The sequence below is a fragment of the Chroicocephalus ridibundus genome, chromosome 8 (assembly GCF_963924245.1).
Source record: "Chroicocephalus ridibundus chromosome 8, bChrRid1.1, whole genome shotgun sequence".
NCBI classification, from domain to species: Eukaryota; Metazoa; Chordata; class Aves; order Charadriiformes; family Laridae; genus Chroicocephalus; species Chroicocephalus ridibundus.
The window spans coordinates 55,667,307-55,687,237 of record NC_086291.1 but is presented as its reverse complement, the minus strand read 5'-3'; the positions used below and the strand labels follow the sequence as shown (position 1 = coordinate 55,687,237).

General features: G+C 47.4%; 2 protein-coding genes across 5 annotated transcripts in view; both read right to left on the bottom strand.

Moving 5' to 3' along the window:
* The window catches only part of C8H7orf50 (chromosome 8 C7orf50 homolog), a 128,464-nt gene extending 120,199 nt beyond the window's left edge, over window positions 1-8,265 (bottom strand). The window contains exons 1-2 of one of the 2 annotated variants that reach the window (XM_063344423.1): window positions 8,200-8,265; window positions 6,230-6,390 (exon numbers count right to left, since the gene is read on the bottom strand). In XM_063344423.1, the coding sequence (XP_063200493.1) occupies window positions 6,230-6,373 (144 nt within the window). In that variant the 5' untranslated portion in view covers window positions 6,374-6,390; window positions 8,200-8,265. Of the gene's footprint in view, window positions 1-6,229; window positions 6,391-8,028; window positions 8,179-8,199 lie in introns of those variants that run through there. The other variant, XM_063344422.1, reaches the window with a different exon arrangement.
* Window positions 8,266-11,269: 3,004 nt separating this feature from the next.
* On the bottom strand, window positions 11,270-14,608 carry ZFAND2A (zinc finger AN1-type containing 2A). Of its 3 annotated transcripts, XM_063343836.1 has the most exons (6): window positions 14,450-14,608; window positions 13,620-13,714; window positions 12,847-12,978; window positions 12,491-12,642; window positions 11,865-11,954; window positions 11,270-11,424 (listed from the first exon to the last, which is right to left on the bottom strand). In XM_063343836.1, the coding sequence occupies exons 1-6, from the start codon at window positions 14,502-14,504 to the stop codon at window positions 11,415-11,417; spliced, it is 534 nt and encodes a 177-aa protein (XP_063199906.1). In that variant the 5' UTR covers window positions 14,505-14,608; the 3' UTR covers window positions 11,270-11,414. The 3 variants fall into 3 exon arrangements, with proteins under 3 accessions (XP_063199906.1, XP_063199907.1, XP_063199908.1); XM_063343837.1 differs by lacking the exons at window positions 11,270-11,424; window positions 11,865-11,954 and adding an exon at window positions 11,977-12,091; XM_063343838.1 differs by lacking the exons at window positions 11,270-11,424; window positions 11,865-11,954 and having other exon boundaries at window positions 12,487-12,642.
* Window positions 14,609-19,931: the final 5,323 nt, after the last annotated feature.

Genomic DNA, 19,931 nt, shown 5'->3' with positions numbered 1-19,931 from the left:
GGAGGGTTTGTGCCAAATTTTCTGTATTCAGCAATTTGGGCCTTTCCCAGCAATTTTCATTTATGATGCCCCTCTCTATGATGAGTTAGAGGGCATTAACACCGTAACTGCCATAACTGACAGTGTTCTCAGTGGACTGGAGCTGGGTGACACGTAGCCAGGCAGACCTTGCCTCTGCTCCTGACTTCCACAACTGCTCGAAGACCGTTACTCAACAAATTCAGCCCACGAGTGGGCACCCTGTGCTGAATTTCAATTTTGTGAAGGTATTTGCAGCTAAGTCATGACAGCATGGATTTATACCGGAAACCTAACAAGAACCACCGAGGAAGGTCTCGCCACTAAGTGAAGAACGGGAGCAGAGAGGAAATGTCAAGTACGAGCTCCAAGAAGAGAAGGAAGAATTTCCCCTCTTACCAGCAAAGAAGGGAGGGTTGTGTTTCACCATCAAACTCCCCACCACTGTAATACCCTCACTATATTAATAAAAAATAAAAGTAAGGAATCAACTTTGAACGCATACAGACTAAGGCAAATACCCGGAATTAGCATGCAACTCTTGCTGGTTAATATGTAACGAAGAATGCACAATTCCTTTAAACAAAAGTAAGAAATACACCACATATTGTTTATACCAAACACAGTTGGGGACGTGAGCCTTTCGCCTGGGAAAACCATCTTCAAAGTAGCAACTGTTTTCCCAGCTGTGAATACTCTTTCCTGGGAAATCTATTCCTACCATTACAAAAATAATTTTCAAAGGAATGTAAAATTATTCAGCCTAATCTATGCATATCCGTATTTCAGACACTATTTTGTACCTTCTTAGACACGTCTGTTTACAAAAGGCCTACTATTCTCTATAAACACTATATAGTGTCACAATCAAATTTACCCCTCTTAAATATAAATAAATGTATGGTTAATTTAAAAAAAAATAATTTAAAACAACTCTATCAATATTCCGATGAAAAAGCGTTAGCAGGAAACAAATGTTTCAGTCCCATTAGCAGCTGCCCTCAAAGTCTGGGGCGTTTTTATTTTCTTTTTCCTAATTTGAGAACTATTGCATAGATGATAAGAAAGCAGACAAACCAAGTAAGATCTCACGCAGTAAGTCATAAATGCCAAATGGGTTTATAGCTTGGTAATTTTTTTTTTCCAAGTGTCAGAAGGCCATCCTGCAGCGAGGCAATCGGAAGCCAATGGGCCAAACTTGTCTCTTTGCGCAAGTAAGAAAAAAATAATACAAATAAAACAAGAATAAACATTCAACTGAAAGGTAGCCCAAAGAAAAGAGAAATAAGCCCAACATGTCAATTACAGGCTAAAGGGAGTGCACTAATATCCATACTGACATTTAACTTTGCCATTTTGGAAAAACAGCTGTCACCCCCCCTTTATCACTGGGTAAGTGCCAACTGCTGATACAACCTTACATCAAGGCGTGGGGGGAGACGGAGGGATGGGGGCAAGGTGAAAGATTGTGTCATCTTCTCTTCATATCACGGACAAAACTCTATTTGCATGTTAGAGATCTTTTAAAAATGGTCAAAAAAAACCCAGTACAAGACAAGATTCAAATCTTAGGTGGTTATGCTAAATAAAATGAAATTTTGGGAATTTATTTTCCTTTTTTTAAGAATTTAAGATTGGTTTTCTACATATTTCTTAAACAAAAATTAGTAACCGCAGATACAGAGGATTAAGCTAGTAAAGCAAAACAAACGCAGGAAGAGCTGATAGTGGAACTGCAATGCAATCAGTTCCCAAAGTGTATTTTTTAATGTATAAGATACATCTAATATTCGTAGCCCAGCAATCAGAAGAAAATCCTGCAACATCAACACTAAGTTGTAACTTCACGGCATTTGTTAGGATGGGAAAATACAGAACAAGTTATTTTGATGGTTACAAGGTAAGCTTCCCATTAATTAAAGAAATAAATTAATGGAACAATAAAGGATTACTGAGTGAGTTTGCAAATCATCCACAACTCATTATTTCAACAATAGGCTTTGGTATGAATTAGTGGGTTGTCAAATAAATAAATAGACTTTCCGATGATAGCTTTACAGTATCTGCTTGATAGGCTTTGTAGCATGAATGTCTGGTTTGCATTCATTAAACATTCAAATTACCACCCCAGTTACCCGACTACAAGCAGCATTAGAGATCCGATCGAAGTAGCATTCCAAGCTGTTCCACCACGCTCATGCCAAAATGTTTATCTTCACAGCTTAAACATAATTTTATGGGGTTTTCCACCACTACCAGCAAACAATGATTCTAAAGAATCCTCTTTTGTGGTTCGCTTTGCTCTAGTACTAGCTTAATAACTCCTTATTGGCCTTTACAATAGCCTCCAAAAAGCTGAACAGAAAATCCCTTTCCCTACTAATTTTGCCCTTTTCCATTTAGTAAGCATATCTTACTGTTTGGGCACCTGCACACTAGCCCTCTGATTAAAGAAACGCCATGAGCCACTGTTTATTTGCCATTGTTTGTACTATCTGCATGGAATCTCAAAAATTAAATTCCTTTCCCACTGATTTTGCCTTTAACTGGGGAAAATGTTGATTCCTCCCCCTCCAACCATTTGCAATGCTGAAGCTAAGAAAGAATATGGAAGGAAATGCGCAGTGACTGCATGAGCATTACCTAAAGTACCCTTCAACCACCAACAACGGGATTTCATTAATAAAGATTGATTGCCTCTTAGTCATTGTAGTTGTCCTCAAAGTTACAATGTTTGCTAGACTAATTGGGAAGGAACAGGAAATTAATATTTTTTTTTTCCCTATAGATTATGAATTTTGAGTCTTGCCTAATAGATGTTCACCTCTGGACGAATTTCTTCCTGTTCTGTAGAAAGCCTGCACCTCTGAAAACGGCACTGGAGAAACCAGATGTACCCTTAAATTACAAGGTTAAAAGATCCTTTGATACAGTAAGGTCACTCTGGGTAGGACTCAAATAGCCTTCATAAACAAAGCAACCACCAACATGTTGTTCCCTACCTGCCGTGTTGTGTCAGTATCGTGCTCCGATAAGCGCGGTGGCACTAAGGCAGCTGAAATTCTGAAGGGTGAAGAAATCCATAAACAGAAGCAAGACACGGGTAACTGCAAACAAGCACTTCTAATGCGTCTCTTAGGTCAAGACGACACATTAACAATATTGTAAATATTTATTTTTTTTCCACAGAACTGAAACATAGTTAATTTGTCTCAGACAAGGTCCATCAGAAAGTTTTTATTTAAGAAGCCAGTATTTCACTTCAGACCACCAGCCTAGACGGCACATTTGAAATCTCTTTTCTTTATGCCTACGTTATGTGACAATTCAAAAGAATAATCTCCAACCATAGGAATGTTTAACATACTGGTATGTTAGTAAACTACAAAACAATTTAAAAAACCAAGTAAAACTAATGTCCAGGCATTTAAAAAAAAAAAAAATCAGTGTTTAAAATGTGGTGTTTATTACCAAGTAGCCAAATAAAACAGTAACATTATGAAAATCTGTCAGAAAAAAAACCCACAGAGCTGAATTGGATTTAAAACCTTGTATTTCTCAGCTCCACTAGAGATGTGTCACTTAGAGCTGTGTGGTTCTAAGATCATTCATGAAAACATTTATATTGGTCTTGAATTGCTTATTGCTATTTAATGTAAACAGAAGAAATTGAGTAGATGAAAATCAATAAAACATCAAGATTACTCTGAAAGGTCAAGCTGTTCCAAGGAAAAATGCTTTAGTCTTTGGCTGGTAAGAACTTCTGAAACAAATTTCATGAAGGAATGATCAATGTACGCTAAATCCAGTCACTTAAGACACACTTCAACTTGCCTGCCTGCAGCTCTGTAACAAAATCAATTCAAGATTTACATTTTCCACTTTGGAGACTAAAACTGCTGTACTAGAATAGAAAAAGACAAATCACAGGGAAGTAAAATGACTTAATGAACCAGTGAAACCTCTCTTCCACCAAAAGCAATGTATATTATATGTATACAGCTATTAATATAGCTATCTTTTGACTTCTTTCCATCACATATGAGACTCCTTAGGAGAAACTGGAGTCTACCCATCTTTACTTTAAGAATGCCAAAAAAAAGTTTTCTTTAATTCAGTTACTGCATTAAAAGTCAACCGCAGCTCATCCGAATCCAATTGTCACGATTCAGGAATTTCTGCAGATCTATCAAGGTTCCAGCTTATTTTAAAGTAACGGAAATAAAATTAAAGAAAGTAAGGCTACAGAATAAACACTCTCAGCAGTTGCCTTAATTTTTGTTCCAAATGTATTCTTTGGAACCACCCAGACTCACTGAGCACATCACAGCAGCCTCGGAGTTTCCTCCGGATCTTCCTGGACGCACAAAGCAATTTTACCTTGTTTTCTGATACATTTTCCACGCTGACAAGGTTTGATGACCAAAAGCATTTTTAAAGCATAACTGCCATTGTGACTTAATGGGGTATTTGACACAAGCTGGGAGCACGCATGCTGAGTAACGATCATAAACCGGTAAACAGCTAACATCTACTAGCAATTTCCGAAGTAAAATTGTTTAATATCTGACTCACATTTTTCACTCTCAACAGCCATTTCAAACAAAAAATGGGGTCTACTAACTTATGCTTTCCTACTATCAACAGTTATAGTTTATAAAGCTGATGCCAAGAAATGGCTTGTCATAGACCTTATATGGTATTCCCTAAAACTAATACTATATACACATGTCTGAGCCACCCACTGACACCAACTTTTATAATTCTAGGAACGGTTGTGCCTAGTGGTGTTCCCTAATAGTATTAAGGATTCTTCTTTCCATTTAATATTTGCTCTTTCTTTCACAGTCCTACAGTCTGCACGGCCAACAAATACTCATTTATGGGTTTAAGAACTTATCACTTGCCATCAGATGTGAGGCAAAAAGGCCCCGCTTGCTCAGGGTCTGAAGCCCACTTGGGATTTTTTCCCCTTTTATATGAAATTACACAGATTGTCACAGGCAATAAAATTTTAATTTTGACATTTCAATTTCACAGTGTTTTATCCTGGAAAATTATTTTCACTCAAATTGAATTATAGTACCGTGAATCTAAAGTCTATAATACACACCCTGCAAAGGAAAGGAGAAATGTTCCTCTAATTAAGCTATAAATACCAGATTTTCTATTTTTGCTTTGATATAGACAAAGACGCAATCTTTCCCTACTTGACTTAGGAGCACTTTTGCTGAGTTCAAAACTGCAAGAATTTACAGACCTCTGAATAGCTACTGCCAATAGGGTGGCTTTTCTTGTGCTTCACAAACCCTAAATGTAAAAGCTAGAGACACTTATGCATACAAAAGCTCTCAAAAAATGTTCTTGCCAATGAGCTCAAAGTCTTAAGAACAAAATAAGTACCAGATGTTAGTTATATCATCTCCATCGAGCCATACATCTCCCAATAAATAAATTAACAAGCAGCTTTCACATCTATTTTATGTTAGGCCAGGAAACATAACAGAATTTTTAAGACAATGGCCTAACATCACCTTGAGAATTCCTGACGAAAACACCTTTGCCTTTCCTTCTCTGCTTCTCAACAGTATCAAACTGCTTCATATTTCTTTGATCCACATTCTATACTAACCCCTCGGAACAGCAGAATCGAATCACCCTGTTCATGTATCATCTCCATCACAAAAAACTTAGAGCTCTAAGTTTCCACTTAAATAACACCTCAGTATTGTTGATTTCCTTCTTATGAAATTAATTCATAAAGTGTTCAGTAATACAAAGAGACTGCTGACACCTTCTGGCCACTTGACATCCTCTCCAAAAATCAAGAGGATTTCCAAGAAAACATCTTTCGTGGTTTTCCAACCACTCAGGATCACAAGAAGACTTAAGCTACGCCTCTATTGCCGAATGACAGTTGCTTAAAGCCATTTGGTTTGCCTTTCACCCACATTCTCTCACCCATTCTCTTTTTCACACAAGCATCCAAAACAAATAGAGACCATGTACTCTGACTGCCACAATCCCATCCAGATTTGGTTTAATTTATCCTCTCCTTTAAACTCCTACTCTAAGTATATCACATCCAAGGAATCACTGCAACTGAATCAAACAGTACAGACTCAGTACTGAATCTCTAAGCCTGTCAAATCACAGGTAACAATATATCCATGTTTTATTGAATTAAATAGTCAAAACTGGGAGAACCTACCTGCAGATTTTGTTTCTTTTTCTTTGGTTCAGTTTCCAATGGTTCAGTTTCCGATTCCAGCCCTCCCTTTTGGGCCACATGTTGCTTTAGCTTTTTTCTTTTTTCCGCCTTCTTTTCTTTTTTTTCCGCCTTCATTTTTGGCATTCTCAAATAGAACTATTCTGTAACAGAAACCACCAAACTGCAATTAGAATCTTTTTTTTTATATTAAATGTCTGGCTTGTATACAGATGGAATTATACTATAATTACACTGGTAGGATTATTATTTGTCACTACTTAACTATGAAAAGGTATGTCTGCACTGAATTTTGGAGAATTTCATCATGTTTTCTTTAGGAATACATTACAGTTAAGCTACTGTAAAACTAGAATGTCATTCTCCTGTGGAAAACTCAACACCTAGTGTCCTCTCAGGCCCAGTTGTGGAAAATGCGTGTGACGCTCCTGGCAGTAATTCCCCATAACCAATGCTGTGCTTTCTGCAGGTTATAACAGACCACGTGGTACTCTTGGATCAATCGTCTACCTCAGGTAACACCAAATCAGGCCTCTCTCTTCTCCAAAAGCGTTAGTGAGACTGTTAGTCATCTCATTAATATACATATGTGTGCATACACACATACCCACAAGCACAAGGTAAGCCTACTTGATTACTAAACAGATAGTTTTAAACCATCAGTTGTGTTTATAGTGTGCATTTTTCTATTTTCATAAAATTGTCAAGGTTGGAAGGGATCTTTAAGATCATATAGTCCGACCATCAATCCAGCACTGCCAAAACCACCACTACCCCATGTCCCTCAGCACCACGTCTGCCCACCTTTTAAATATCTCCAGGGATGGCGACTCCACCACTGCCCTGGGCAGCCTGGTCCAATGCTTAACAACCCTTTTCGTGAAGAAATTTTTCCTAATATCCATCCTAAACCTCCCCTGGTGCAACTTGAGGCCGTTTCCTCTTGTCCCATGGCCTGTTCCTTGGGAGAAGAGCCCGACCCCCCTGGCTGCCCCCTCCTTTCAGGGGGCTGTAGAGAGCGAGAAGGTCTCCCCTCAGCCCCCTTTTCTCCAGGCTGAACACCCCCGGCGCCCTCCGCCGCTCCTCACAGGACTTGTGCTCCAGACCCCTCACCAGCTCCGTTGCCCTTCTCTGGACACGCTCCAGCACCTCACTGTCTTTCTTGTTCTGCAAGGCCCACATTCATATAGAATGTGGAAAAACTGTGCTCAAAGAATTAAGTCTCATGAGTTTCATCTTTCACTTCACACTGACACGAGGGTGAAGGCGAACAGGAGCTGCAGAAGGCCGAGCTCTGAAGCCAGGTCTAGCTGTAACCGCGTATTATTGCTCTGAGGGAAAATCTGATTTCAGTGGCTTTCAACGGCTGCCCGCACTCTCTCTGTGCGAGCACGGACCCGACACTTGGCCCAATCACCACTATTTACCCACAAACACCCTCCGAGAGACGGGACCCCCCCACACGCGCGGGTCGCTCGGCCCCGAGCCCCGGCCCCCACGCAGGACCCGGGCACGGCTTCTCCTTCACTGCGGAGCCAGCGAAGGCCCCGTGAGGCGGCAGTTTTTAGATGGGCGCAGCACGTTGCCAGGGGCGGCCGCCAGAGCGCCCCTCACGGGACAGACCCGGTACCCCCTGCCCCACCGCCACCCACAGGCCGGGCTACCACCCGCAGCGGGGCCGGGGGCTACACCAGGGGGAGACCCCCCCGGTTACCGCCGCCCCGTTTCCCCCCCCCGGCCGGTGGACACCCCAGGGCCCACACCCCCCTCCCCGCACGCACCTCCGGAACCCGCCTCCTCTCTACATTTAACCGAGCGCCACACTTGGCGCCGTAGCCCGCCCCCTCCCTCTTATTGGCTACAAGGAGAGAGCGGAGGCGTCTGGTTCGTCCTCGGCATGCCAATCAGCCGGCTGCCCAATAGGAAGCCACGCTCGGGCTTAAAGCGCCCACCTGGAACACGCGTGCTGCGGGGTGTCCAGCCGGCGTGTGGCGGCGCGTCAACGTCATCTTTCCGCGACGAGATCCGCCACGGAATCAGGCCCCGCCCCTACTCGGGAGGCGTGGCCACAGGGGATGCCCCGCCCCCCCGTTGCCTGGGTGATCCCGAAAGGCGCGGGCCCCCCGCAGGGATCCACCCGCGGCCTGGCGGGGATCCGCCCGAGCCGAGTCCCGACGGAGATCCACCCACATCCCGACAGGGATCCACCCAGGACCTCACAGGGACCCATCCGCACCCTGACAGTTCACCAGGGGTCCATCTGCACCCCAACAGGGACCCCCCCAGGTTCTGACGGGGATCCACTCACACTCAGGGCCTGGCAGGGATCCATCCTCACCCCAACAGGGATCCACCCGCGTTCTGAAAGGGATCCCCCAGGTTCTGACAGGGATCCCCCCACGCCCCAACAGGGACCCCCCCAGGTTCTGAGGGGGATCCTCCCACACCCTGACAGAGATCCCCCGTGCCATGACAGGCCCCCCAGGTCCTGGCAGAACCCCCCCCACTGCCCACAAGGACACCCGGTGGGACGCCAGCCCGCTGCTCCCCACACACGCTGGGTGCTGCTGGCCCCCACGGGCCCCCGCCTCTCCTGTGGGGGCCACGGCAGCTGCCAATGCGGAGACATGGATCTCTCTCCGGAGAACGGCCGGGATCCCTTCTAGCCCGCAGATCCTAAAGGCTCGTGCCTGAGCCAGCATTATCTGCTGCCCTGATCAGGTCAGAGGGAACGCGCTGGTAAGAGGCAGACATTGCAGTTTGAGGGGACGAGAAAACATCCCTGAGGACGAGGTTTCCAGGGAACAAATTGGTTTACATGTTTTCATTTTCTATAAATACCATGCGCACAAACATTTCCATTTCCCCTTGGTAACTTAAGGGCAAGAATATTTACCGAAAACAGATACGCAGATGGAGCATTTTTTCCCTGACAACCTGAAACAGGGTTTTCATTTCCATTTGCTTTGACCCCAGGAGCAGCTGAGATGCTGGCTGTGGCAGCAGACACTGGTGGCAACCGTTATAACCCGTACAGTTATACGTACCGACTGGAAGAGGCAACCCTCACCCCTCTGCTTCCTTCTCCTGCCCCTCCTCTCCTTCCTCCCCGTGCTAGGGGTGCCAATCCTGTCCCCAACCCATCACTGCTGGGCAGAGCCTCTCGGCACTGGTCCATGTCCTCACACCATGGGCAGCACCCGCTGTTGCTCTCCCCTGGAAACCCCTTCCCGTACCACCAGCAGGGTGCACAGCATGGTTTGGGAAGGCGTGGCCAGTTATATATTATACAGAGAGATTACAAAAATCCTAGTATTGTAGCAATGCGCCAGGGCTGAGTTACGGCGTTAGAGCACACAGGATAATCAGTAGGTGGTGGCATCTAAAATTGGAGTTGTCATTTAAGCTTTTGTTCCAATGTGAACAGGGAAAGCATGTTTTCTATGTTTAGACTTCCTAAAATAATGATTGTTTTATTACGTATCCTATTGTGACATCCTGTGGTTAAACACAGTATTACAGATACTGTCAAATCACAGTTTTGACCACACAACTGCATAAAATTAGACCATATGGAATTAGCAGCGATAACTCATACCTACATTACATATTCAGTTTGGCTGTGTACAGCCTTCCATATAGCTTTGATCATTCTAGAAAAACTTCTCCTGGATGAGAAGAAATCGCATTGGGCCAAACATGAATATGGGATAGCACAGATGTTTTTGTGCGTGTGCATTTGCCAGAAATTACATTACCTCTGCCCTTTCTGATAAAAGGACCGCAAGTCAGTATGTTGATTGTTTACATGCTATCCCTGTGAAGGACCATAAATCCACATTTCCTCTTTAGGCAGCATTTGTACTCTTAAGGATTAAGCCTCTTCAAAGAGAAACAAGAGGCACACGACAGTCTTCACACAACTGCAGTACACCTCAAGGCTGTATAAAGCACGTGCTTTAACTGCACTTATGCTCACACCTCGTACAGGTTTATCAAAGATGATTTTTCCCAGGTCAAGGAACAGAGCGTTCTCCGCTAAGCAAACTGCTCATCCTCCCACCCCAGCAGAACAGCGCTGGGCACTCGTAGCTGCAGGTGATTCCGGGGACAGCAATTACCCTTCAGTTAGTCCTAAGCCAACACTCCAGCCCCAGCGTGCAGAGGAATGGCTCCAACGACACATGAAATTGAGGTCTTGACCCCCTGACTTCACCAGTAAGCCTTGGCATTTTTCTCACAATTAGCTGGATGAGAGGTCTACTTAGATCCCAGCTGGGGAATTACCATTGTTCATTAATAACACATTTCCATTTCATCAGCCTACAATATTTCATGCCTCAAGCTAAGCAGCTGGATATTCATGCAGTTTTAAAGAGCCAAGACAGCTGATCAAGATAATGAATGGATCGTATCTGTTATGTCTTCACTCGTTTAAGCTTTTTGGGAAAGACAGCAAGAGTAGCCTCCCTAGACAATGCTGTATTTTGGCCTCATTCTCATTACACGGGACACAAACAGTTAATGCTACTTTCTCTGGCTTCCTTTTTACCCCAACTGCAAAAAAATACCCATGCAAACCTAGGTTTCTATCTAAGGGGCAATAAATTATGAAGAATTATACTGCGCACGCCTCTGTGAGCACTAGCCTTCAGTGAATTGCTTAGGGAGGGCTTAGAAAAACTAGGTATGGCTTTATAAATCAAGTACTCCCAATGACATTCAGAAACCAAGAGGCAGCTTATATAAAACTGGCTTCATGTTGATGTATGCTGTTTGTCAAGCAGAATGCTGCGCTGTGTGCCAGTTCATTTCCAAAAGGATTGGGACATATGACAGTAGCTTGTATTTCAGACTTTCATCTTAGGAAACTCATAGCTCAGACTTAGCATGACCTAAGCAAAGCTGGCTGTGTTTCATACCAATTTTAGTCTTCATCGTACGCCATTCCCCAGTTTCCTCCTCCACCAAGTATTTTTCATAGTATTACAGCTCTTATTCCAAATATAGGAACAAATAAAGTTGGCTTGGAAAGGGTGATAGTTTATTCAATGCATAAAATGTTATGATACAAAAATAAGTTAATTGCATAGAAAATTTTGAAGATCTATAGACAAGATTAACTTTAAAGTAGACACAGGTCTGATCCAGGTGTGAAGAGCCTCTACTATCTGCATCTGAAAGACATGAGAATGCACTGTAAGAGTTACACGACTAAAGCTTTTGGTCACAAGGAGACGCACGATGGCAGGGAAGGACTTGGGCCATTTATTTTAATTCAGATGCCTGCTACGCTTCCCTCAGCATTCTGATGACACACCGTTTTTCCAGAACTTGAGCAAGGCTCACGCTGAGCAGGTGGGAGACCAGCCTGCTGTTACAACAATTCGATGTCCTACTGCTCGTGTCTATATAGCTATTTCAATGACTACAGTAGGGCGAAGTAAAGATTTACTTGTGCTGTCAGAACCCCTCCGCCACATTCCCAACACCGACCAAAGGTCAACTACCAACCCTAGAGCAGTTAGTGGTGTGACAGTGGCACTCCTACGCCGTGTTGACACAAGACTATTTTTAAACACTCTTGTTTGTCTTTTCTCCTTCTACAGCTTCATACCTGTTGTGCGGAAGACTCCCATTAGATGGCACTCTAATTGCTCCCGTTGACTTGAAGGCGGTTTGAGAGGCTCTCATCAGAGCTGCATATCTACAAAGAAATACAGCCAGGCTCAGCACCTCCTATGCGCACTGCCCCTGGCTTCTCTCCTCCCTCCAGTTTAATTATCTGCTTCTGTCACACAACTCCTACAGTCCTACTGCACAGAACAAGGAAGGTACATCTGCCTGCAAGAGACAGATTTTTATTAAAACTAATTTTAAACTTTGCTTGGCAACGTATCAGTTTTCTTCTTTGTTACTTCAAGGTGATGGAAAAAGCTTTAGAGTTCTAGTATTTAGATCCAGACCCCACATTGTCCTTGCAATGGACAGTGTCTATTTACAGTCAGGAGACACTGAGAGTCACACTATCAAGATAGGTAAGCCTGGAAAGAAGGCATTTGACAGGAAGTTTTTACCTTGGCTCACAGAAATTAGGCCCAAAATACAAAGACAGAATAGCAGCTGGTTCATTGACGTTACCAGTAGTTTACAGAATTCCCTATTTGTCTGAGCTCCACAACAATCCCCAATACTACCTCTGAAATTTCAGCTTGAGCTCGAAGTAGTGTAAATGCAGCTTACCCTGCCTTGGAGGTGGGACGGCTGCTCCCTTTGCAGTCGTGATCCAGAGGATGCCGGTGTTTTATGCAGAAGTTGCCACCGCACTGTTCACATACTACCTTCATCATCTCTTTCCTTTTGCAGCCTGGCTTTAAGCACTTGTTTGTGAAGATCTAAATATCAGAGGATATGAAGTCAGTGATGCTTGCTTGCTTTCTGTGATCAGCTTCCCAAGTAATGACCGAGCTGAAGCACAAATGCTCAAGCGCGCTTAAAATTAAGATGAAACAGAGCAAGTTTCTGCACGTTCTGCTGTCAGAAGACCTACTGTACAAGCATTAGGCAGGCAGTTTAGATTTCAACAGCAATTTCCTTACCCTCTGCTTTTGCTGTGCGGGATTGTATTTGCAGTCTTTATCCATGTGGGCTCCAACCACCACATCTGGTATTTCCCCCTTCTGGACCGGGATGGGAGCGTTACAGAGCGGACACACCGGAACCTGCACATTCTAGGAACATACAACACAGGTTAGAAGTCTCACCCAATTATTTTTCTGTCCTTCCACTTCTCTTACCCATGGACGATAGAATTGTATTCACAAGTGATTTATGTCCTGCTCATTTACTAATGCTCTGAAAGGTACACTTCACAAAGCAAATCATTATCCAAAAAAATAGTCAGGCATGCTTTGCCAAATCCATTTGCAGCAACATATTTGGTAGGTTGATTTTAAATACGCTCCTAGGCTTTCTGGAATTACAGCTTTTGAATATTCAAAGCCCAACGATGGGTCAGAGACCAAAGTTGGGCCCCACTTATTCTATTTATTTCTTCTGTAGTTTTGTGTTTGCTGTCCTTCAATTTCAAAGACTGAGGCTGCAGAACGTTTTAAGCGACACTGCATTACTTAAAATACAAAGCACTCCTCTCTGGGAAGATGCGGTGTAAGTGAAATAAACTAGAATACAGCGGCACTGACCTCTGAAATGTTTTGTTTCTATAATCTGAAATTCAGCCGTATCATTAACTTACATCTTGCGGTTCTCCAATGCGCTTTTACTGAAACCACAGGTCAAGTTTCAGAGCAGCCTTTATACGTGACTTAGCAATTCCGGAGTGCGAATTACCGACTCGCACGTAGGAACTTACTTTCTTGTAGGCCGAGCTACACTTGTGGTCATCGTAACGGATGTGATCTTTACAGAAGACTTCCTCACAGGCATCGCATTTCAGAGGAAGGAAGTCTGGGAGAAGAACAAAAACCCAACAAACAGATTCTCATGGAGCAGAGCTAACAGCTGTGAGCCTACTTGAAAAAGACTACAAATAAGTTCTAAAGCAAGTTTTTGCATAGTGACAATCCAATTATATCTAGAAAAAGCACATCATTCCCCATCCCTGGAGGGGTTCAAGGCCAGGTTGGACGGGGCTTGGAGCAACCTGGGCTGGTGGGAGGTGTCCCTGCCCAGGGCAGGGGGTGGCACGGGGTGGGCTTTAAGGTCCCTTCCAGCCCAAACCATTGTGTGGTTCTATGATTCGTGAATATCACAACTGAAAAAGTAAGAGTGCTAAGTTTTCCCACTTTTTACCCAGCGCTAGACTAACACAAGCCACAAACACCCCAGGAGCTCCCTGAAGGCAGAACACGTTCAGTGGGGCGTTAGTGGGAGCTGGGAGCGGGGCACGGACCCAAGGCCCGCACTCGGCAGCGTCCATATCCCTCGAGAACCACCCCCGACAGCTCACCCGCCCCGGGGCGCCAGCGCCCGGCCACCTCCCCGCCACCGGCCGTGCCAGGGGGGATCGGGGACGCAGCGCTGGTGCCCGCACCCGCCCGCGCACCCCCGGAATGCGGGTCCCCGGCGCCCCCGGCCCCGTCCCGCCCGTCCCTCCCCAGCGCCGCCCGGGGGGAGCCCGCCCGCCGCTCGGAACAGCCCCGGGAGCGGCTCCCGGCCCCGCTGGCGGCTCCCGCTGCTCACCCAGGCGGCGGCAAGTGCGCTCGGCGCAGCGCTGGCCCAGCCCCGGCAGCTCCATCCCGGCGGGCACCGGCCTCCGCGCACCGGCACCGGCACCGCTGACGCAGCCCACGTGCTGAGTCACGCTTCCTCCCCCCCGCCCCGGCCACCGCGGATGACGTCACGGCAGGCCGAGCCAATGGCGCACCCCGCCGTCCGTCGCCGTCTGTGACGCGTTCTAGGCGGGCGGCCAATCGGCGGCCGGGGGGCGTGCTGAGTCATGCGGCGGGGGCGGGGCCGGGCCGGGGGGCGTGGTCATGGGGATGGGGATGGGGATGGGGATGGGGATGGGGATGGGGATGGTCATGGTCATGGGGATGGGCGTAGGCATAGTGATGGAGATGGACATGGAGATGGACATGGGGATGGGGATGGAGATGGACATGGGGATGGAGATGAGGTTGCCAAGTTGCCCAGAGAAGCTGTGGCTGCCCCATCCCTGGAGGGGTTCAAGGCCAGGTTGGACGGGGCTTGGAGCAACCTGGGCTGGTGGGAGGTGTCCCTGCCCAGGGCAGGGGGTGCCACTGGGTGGGCTTTAAGGTCCCTTCCAACCCAAACCATTCTGTGATTCTGTGGGCATGGAGATAGAGATGGATATAGGGGTGGGCATGGGTATGGAGATGAGGATGGAAACGGGGATGGGCATGAGGACGGGGATAGGGATGGGGAAACAGGAAGGGAATGCAACAGGGCATGGAGAAGGGCACGGAGATGAGTTCAGGGAGGTGATGAGGGATGGGGTGATGATGAAGACAAAGGCCGCTCCAGCTTTCCCAGGGGATCGCATCCATGTGACACAAGCAGTCCCACTGCTGCCAACACCCTGTTGTACGGGCGCATAAAGGGATGAGAGTGTGGGGCTGTCCTGGCCTGGGCCACGTGTCTCAAACAGGGACACATGGGACAGTGCCCCTGAAAAGCCCATGTTGGGCTGGTTTGCTCCAGAGGACACTGGAGAATCTCAGCCCTTTGCCTCTTCGCTTTCCATTTCAGTTTTGCATCAGGGCTTAGGCTGCTGCTCCATCTCTGCATTGTGATGCTTCACTCATGTTTCTTCCAAACTTTAAGATAAAGCTCGGTCAGCGTGGGTGTTCGTGTCCTGGCAGGCTGACGCTCAGGGCCCGCGGCAGGACTTCAGCATGAGCTAACTGCTTTGGGTGGACAAGCCTCAGCGGGCCACCACGGGTTTGAGTTGGACCCTGCCATCTGGTTTGGGTGGACAAGCCTCAGCTGCAGCTGTGCGTTTGCACAAGTCAACTGGATAAAACGTTTCCCAGTTGGTCTCTGGTTTTAAATGTTTATCTCACTTTAACAAGGCACCTCGAGATCAAGGTGTAGTTTAGGAATGTTGGTTTTTGAATGTGTGCAATCACACTGGCTTCGCACGGAGGAGGTGACGACTATTGATTTAATGACATTTATTATGAGATTGAGAAATGACAAAGTGTTGTCCTGCCTCTGCTGTCCCCAGGAAACACCCGACTTTCTCCTGCAGCCCGTGACTCCGCTGCCGAGTGGAGCGATGAGATGGAAGAGGAGCTTTAGGAGGGCACGCGGTGACTGACTGCAAAGGCCAGTTTGTGCTGTCAGACTCCGGGAATGGCACGTGCCACTCATCCCTCTGCCACGTCACCCTGCCACGCGGCATTGGCATGACTCCCGCTGTTTGTCCCACCTTACGGCTGGCCACAACGGTGTTACGGTCATCCTGACAGCAGAGTCACAGAATCATAGAATCATTTAGGTTGGAAAAGACCCTTGGGATCATCGAGTCCAACCACCAACTCCACTCTACAAAGTTCTCCCTTGCACCACATCCCCCAACCCCACATCTAAACGGCTCTTAAACACATCCAGGGATGGTGACTCCACCACCACCCTGGGCAGCCTGTTCCAGTGTCTGACCACTCTTTCTGGGAAGCATTTTTTCCTAAAGTCCAGCCTAAACCTACCCTGAGTCCTGCTACATTAAGCCACACCACGTCATCAGCCAGGTGCTCTTCCCAGGCCTCCCCATGCATTTTAATTTTCCTGCCTGGACCCATAAAATTAGGGAAGATCCTCATTTGAAGTCCTTCCCCAAAGAGCAGCGGTGCTGACAGAGCATTGCAGCCGGCTGCAGCTCCTTGGCTTGCGAAGGGCAAACTCTGATTTCATCTCCCTGCCACAGCGCTGGCTGCATGGGGTCTCCTCGGACACCCAGGCCACCTCCGTGCTGGGAGGACCCCCGACCTGCTGTGGGGACACCGTGGGGGGTGACGTAGCCCCCAAGGAGATACCTGGGAGCAGTGTGAAAGGCAGAGCTGTGCCAAGCAGACCAAGTCCTGCCTGGCATGGCCATAGACACATAGATTTTGGAGACAGATGTGAGAAGAGACCTTCTGGGTCATTCAATTCAGGCTTCTATTAAACATTTAACTACTTCCTGTAATTCCCTTCATAAACAAACCAAACCTGATGTTAAAGGCCGTTTATTCCCATCAGAAGGCTGTCCCACAACCTCACCACTCTCATGATGAAAAGACAGCTTGAAGTTTTGAGTTTGAAAGGTTCCCTGGCCATCTGCCTTCAAAGCAGTGTGGCCTTCTGGTTTAGATAGCTTCTTCTTGCTGGGTCTGTGTAACCAGCACCTGAAGGAACGGGGCTGACGCTGCTCTGAGCCACTGTTGGCTGTGTCCTACAAGAGCGTTCTGCAGCAGTGGTAGATATTTCCATCAGACATCACGCCAGTCATCTGCTGATGGTCACATCCTTGGGTTGCATCCTTGGCTGCCCTTCTCCCTGCCAGCAGAACCTGCCTCTTGGGTCACCATCGATGCAAACCCGGCTGGTGTCAAGCCCAGGGAAAGCCTGAGCAGTCGGTGCTCCTTTTAGCACACAGACCTGCCCCGAACTTGACAATACAGTCATGCAACATCTCCCACTGGGTTCCCTTGGCCCATGGCATGTGGTTGAAAGGATTCCCCTTGCCCGAGCTGAGCCAGTTGCCTGGTGTCTACCGGGGTGGTGGGGGACAGCCACTCTCATCCACTTTGTTCTTCTGACCTGGCTGGTTTTGAGAGTTGGGGACAAGGGAGTGTTAAAAAGGAGGAAGCAGCAAAAAAACATCCAAATGTTGATAGAAAGTGCAGTTACACGAGGTACTTCAAGACTTTCGCTCCATTTTGCATCTATACATCAGCCTCACGGTACTATGTACACAACTCTCGAGAACTTGGGAACTGCCAAGAAAATCACTTGCCCAGCTGAGCTCGCAGGATGATTTTTCTCATGTGAAGCACCCACCCAGCTCCCGGGAGGAGCGGCACCCCGGTGACCACCCCGGGAAGGCTCACCAAAACGCGACGGGGCGAGCCAGGCGGAGAGGAGGAGGCGGGTGGCTTCGCTGGCTGACGCTGCCCTGCGGAGCGGCGAGCCGCTGCCAAAGGGATCATCTATTGTGGTGGGGAAGGGAGGAGTTTGCGTAGGGATAACAACAGAAATGGCTCTGCACAGATTAGACGCTCTTAAGGAAGACTGTAAATCCCAAGTCTAGAAGCCCACATAGTACAGGCAGCCATCTTAATAGAAACGAGGATTAGAAATTAGCCGAAGTCTTTAGTGATATTTTTAGAAGGTTGCTCCTGACAGGTTAGGCTGCTGAGAACTGGAGGAAAGTGCCGAACCCCGTATTACTCGGGGAAGGATCACACAGTGCAGCGTGTGATTAGAGGCTGGCTAGCTTAGCGACAAGGGGGATAGGTGGGTTAGAACTGATTCGGGAGGAATTAGCGAGGGAAATTGCTTGAGAAGCAGAATTTGATTAGGGGCAGCCAACATGGATTTGTGAAAGGAAAGCTATGTGTAACTAACTTGCTGAAGTCTGGAGGAGGCATCATTCCCCGGCAGCCCACGGCATGTGGGTTTCATACAACCTGATCTGCAAAGGGAAAGCCTGGCCTTTGCCACCGGAGTGGTGACACCGGGTGGGACGGATGGGGGTCACCTCCCTCCCTTGTCTCTGCACCGTTTCTCCACCTCCTCTTTTTCCCTCCTTCCATTTTACTCCTTTTCTAGTTTTTTGGAGGAGGAGGGCTATTGCTTTTTCCTTTGTCCTGGGGTTCTACTCTTTGTCCTTCCCCTCCTCTCCCGTGGGACCTGGGATTGCCTCTTGGTGGCTCTGTTGGGGGATAAACACCACCATTCACCCCACCTCACCAGCATGGACTGCCTTAGGACCCACACTGTATACTAAAGGGGGAATAAAACACCCCTGAAGAGGATCACAGCCTTCCTCAGCTTCACGGATACTTACTCCTTCAAACAGGGCCCCCAAAGTGGTTATTTTGGAGAAGGCTAGAATTGCTCTGCAGAAAACAGAAAATCCTCTGTCAGCCTCAGACCTGCACACCACTGTCCTCCAGTGTGGCCAGTCCAGCCCGGCAGAGGCCAAGCGTGGAGGAACAATGGCCAAGGGAGGCTCGACTGGGCCGAAGGGACTGTCACGCTGCCCAGATGAGGAGGAGATCTTCAAAGGTGTTCCCTGTCATGGAACTGTTGTGGCAGTTCCAATTGCATGGCTGGCGAAAGTCCTTGCTGCTTTTGAGTGCCGTGGCAGACACAACGGAAAACCCAAATGGGAAGGTGGCGTCGTTTCTTCCTGAGCTGCCAGCCTGTGAGGGCAGGGGGACATCCGTGGAACATCACGGGGATGGACACAGCACGGATGGGGAGCCAGGGATGTGGCCGGCTCCATCCTCCCTCTCGGGGCAAGGCTGTCCCCTTCCCACCAAGGTGCGTAATGAGCGGCGGCACAGCACGGAGATGCCCGTGGCCAAGACAGCCGGGTCCATCCATCTCCTCTCCACCTTGTGTGCCCCGGCTCCTCCCGGTATCATCCAGCAGACATGGACAAGTCCCCTGTCCCTGGGGTCCCCAGGGCCACCCCATCGTCTGCAGTCCTCCTGCGCCATCCGGCAGCATCCCGCTCGCAGCTCCAGCATTAACATTCGGGTGACTCCAGCTCACATTTACCTCTTCCAGGTCTCTGAACTCCAATCCCGTCGTCCCGCTTTTCAGCTCATAATTTCGTACCAGGCTTTTAAAACTGAATTTTATTTTTATTGCAATGACCCTGTGGTGCTGCCAGATCCCTCTGTGGAGGAGAAGTGACATCTCCATTACATAGCTCAGATAAGTGTCTTAAAGAGACCACACACAAAGGAACCTAATGGTACCTATTTTTATTAGGTTTATTACAGGAGGGGAAGTAAAGCAGTCCGATCTCCCCACAGGATACTCCGCTAACAGCAGCAGGCAGAGCGGAGAGATCTGTGGAGGCGGATCAGTTTTCCAAGAATATTAGCTACTGCTGCTCTAAAATTAGAGTCTAGGGAGAGCAGACAGGTTGACATAATTGAAAGGGCTGTCTTAGGGGATGACATAGTTAAACGAGCCCATGATCAGC

Excerpts from the sequence above, each read along its gene's own strand:
- ZFAND2A (XM_063343836.1), bottom strand. The coding sequence starts at position 14,504 with ATGGAGCTGCCGGGGCTGGGCCAGCGCTGCGCCGAGCGCACTTGCCGC. Across the intron at positions 12,979-13,619 it reads GTAGCTCGGCCTACAAGAAA|AATGTGCAGGTTCCGGTGTG; the intron begins GTAAGTTCCTAC and ends GTATGTTCCTAG. Across the intron at positions 12,643-12,846 it reads CCGCACAGCAAAAGCAGAGG|ATCTTCACAAACAAGTGCTT; the intron begins GTAAGGAAATTG and ends TCTGATATTTAG.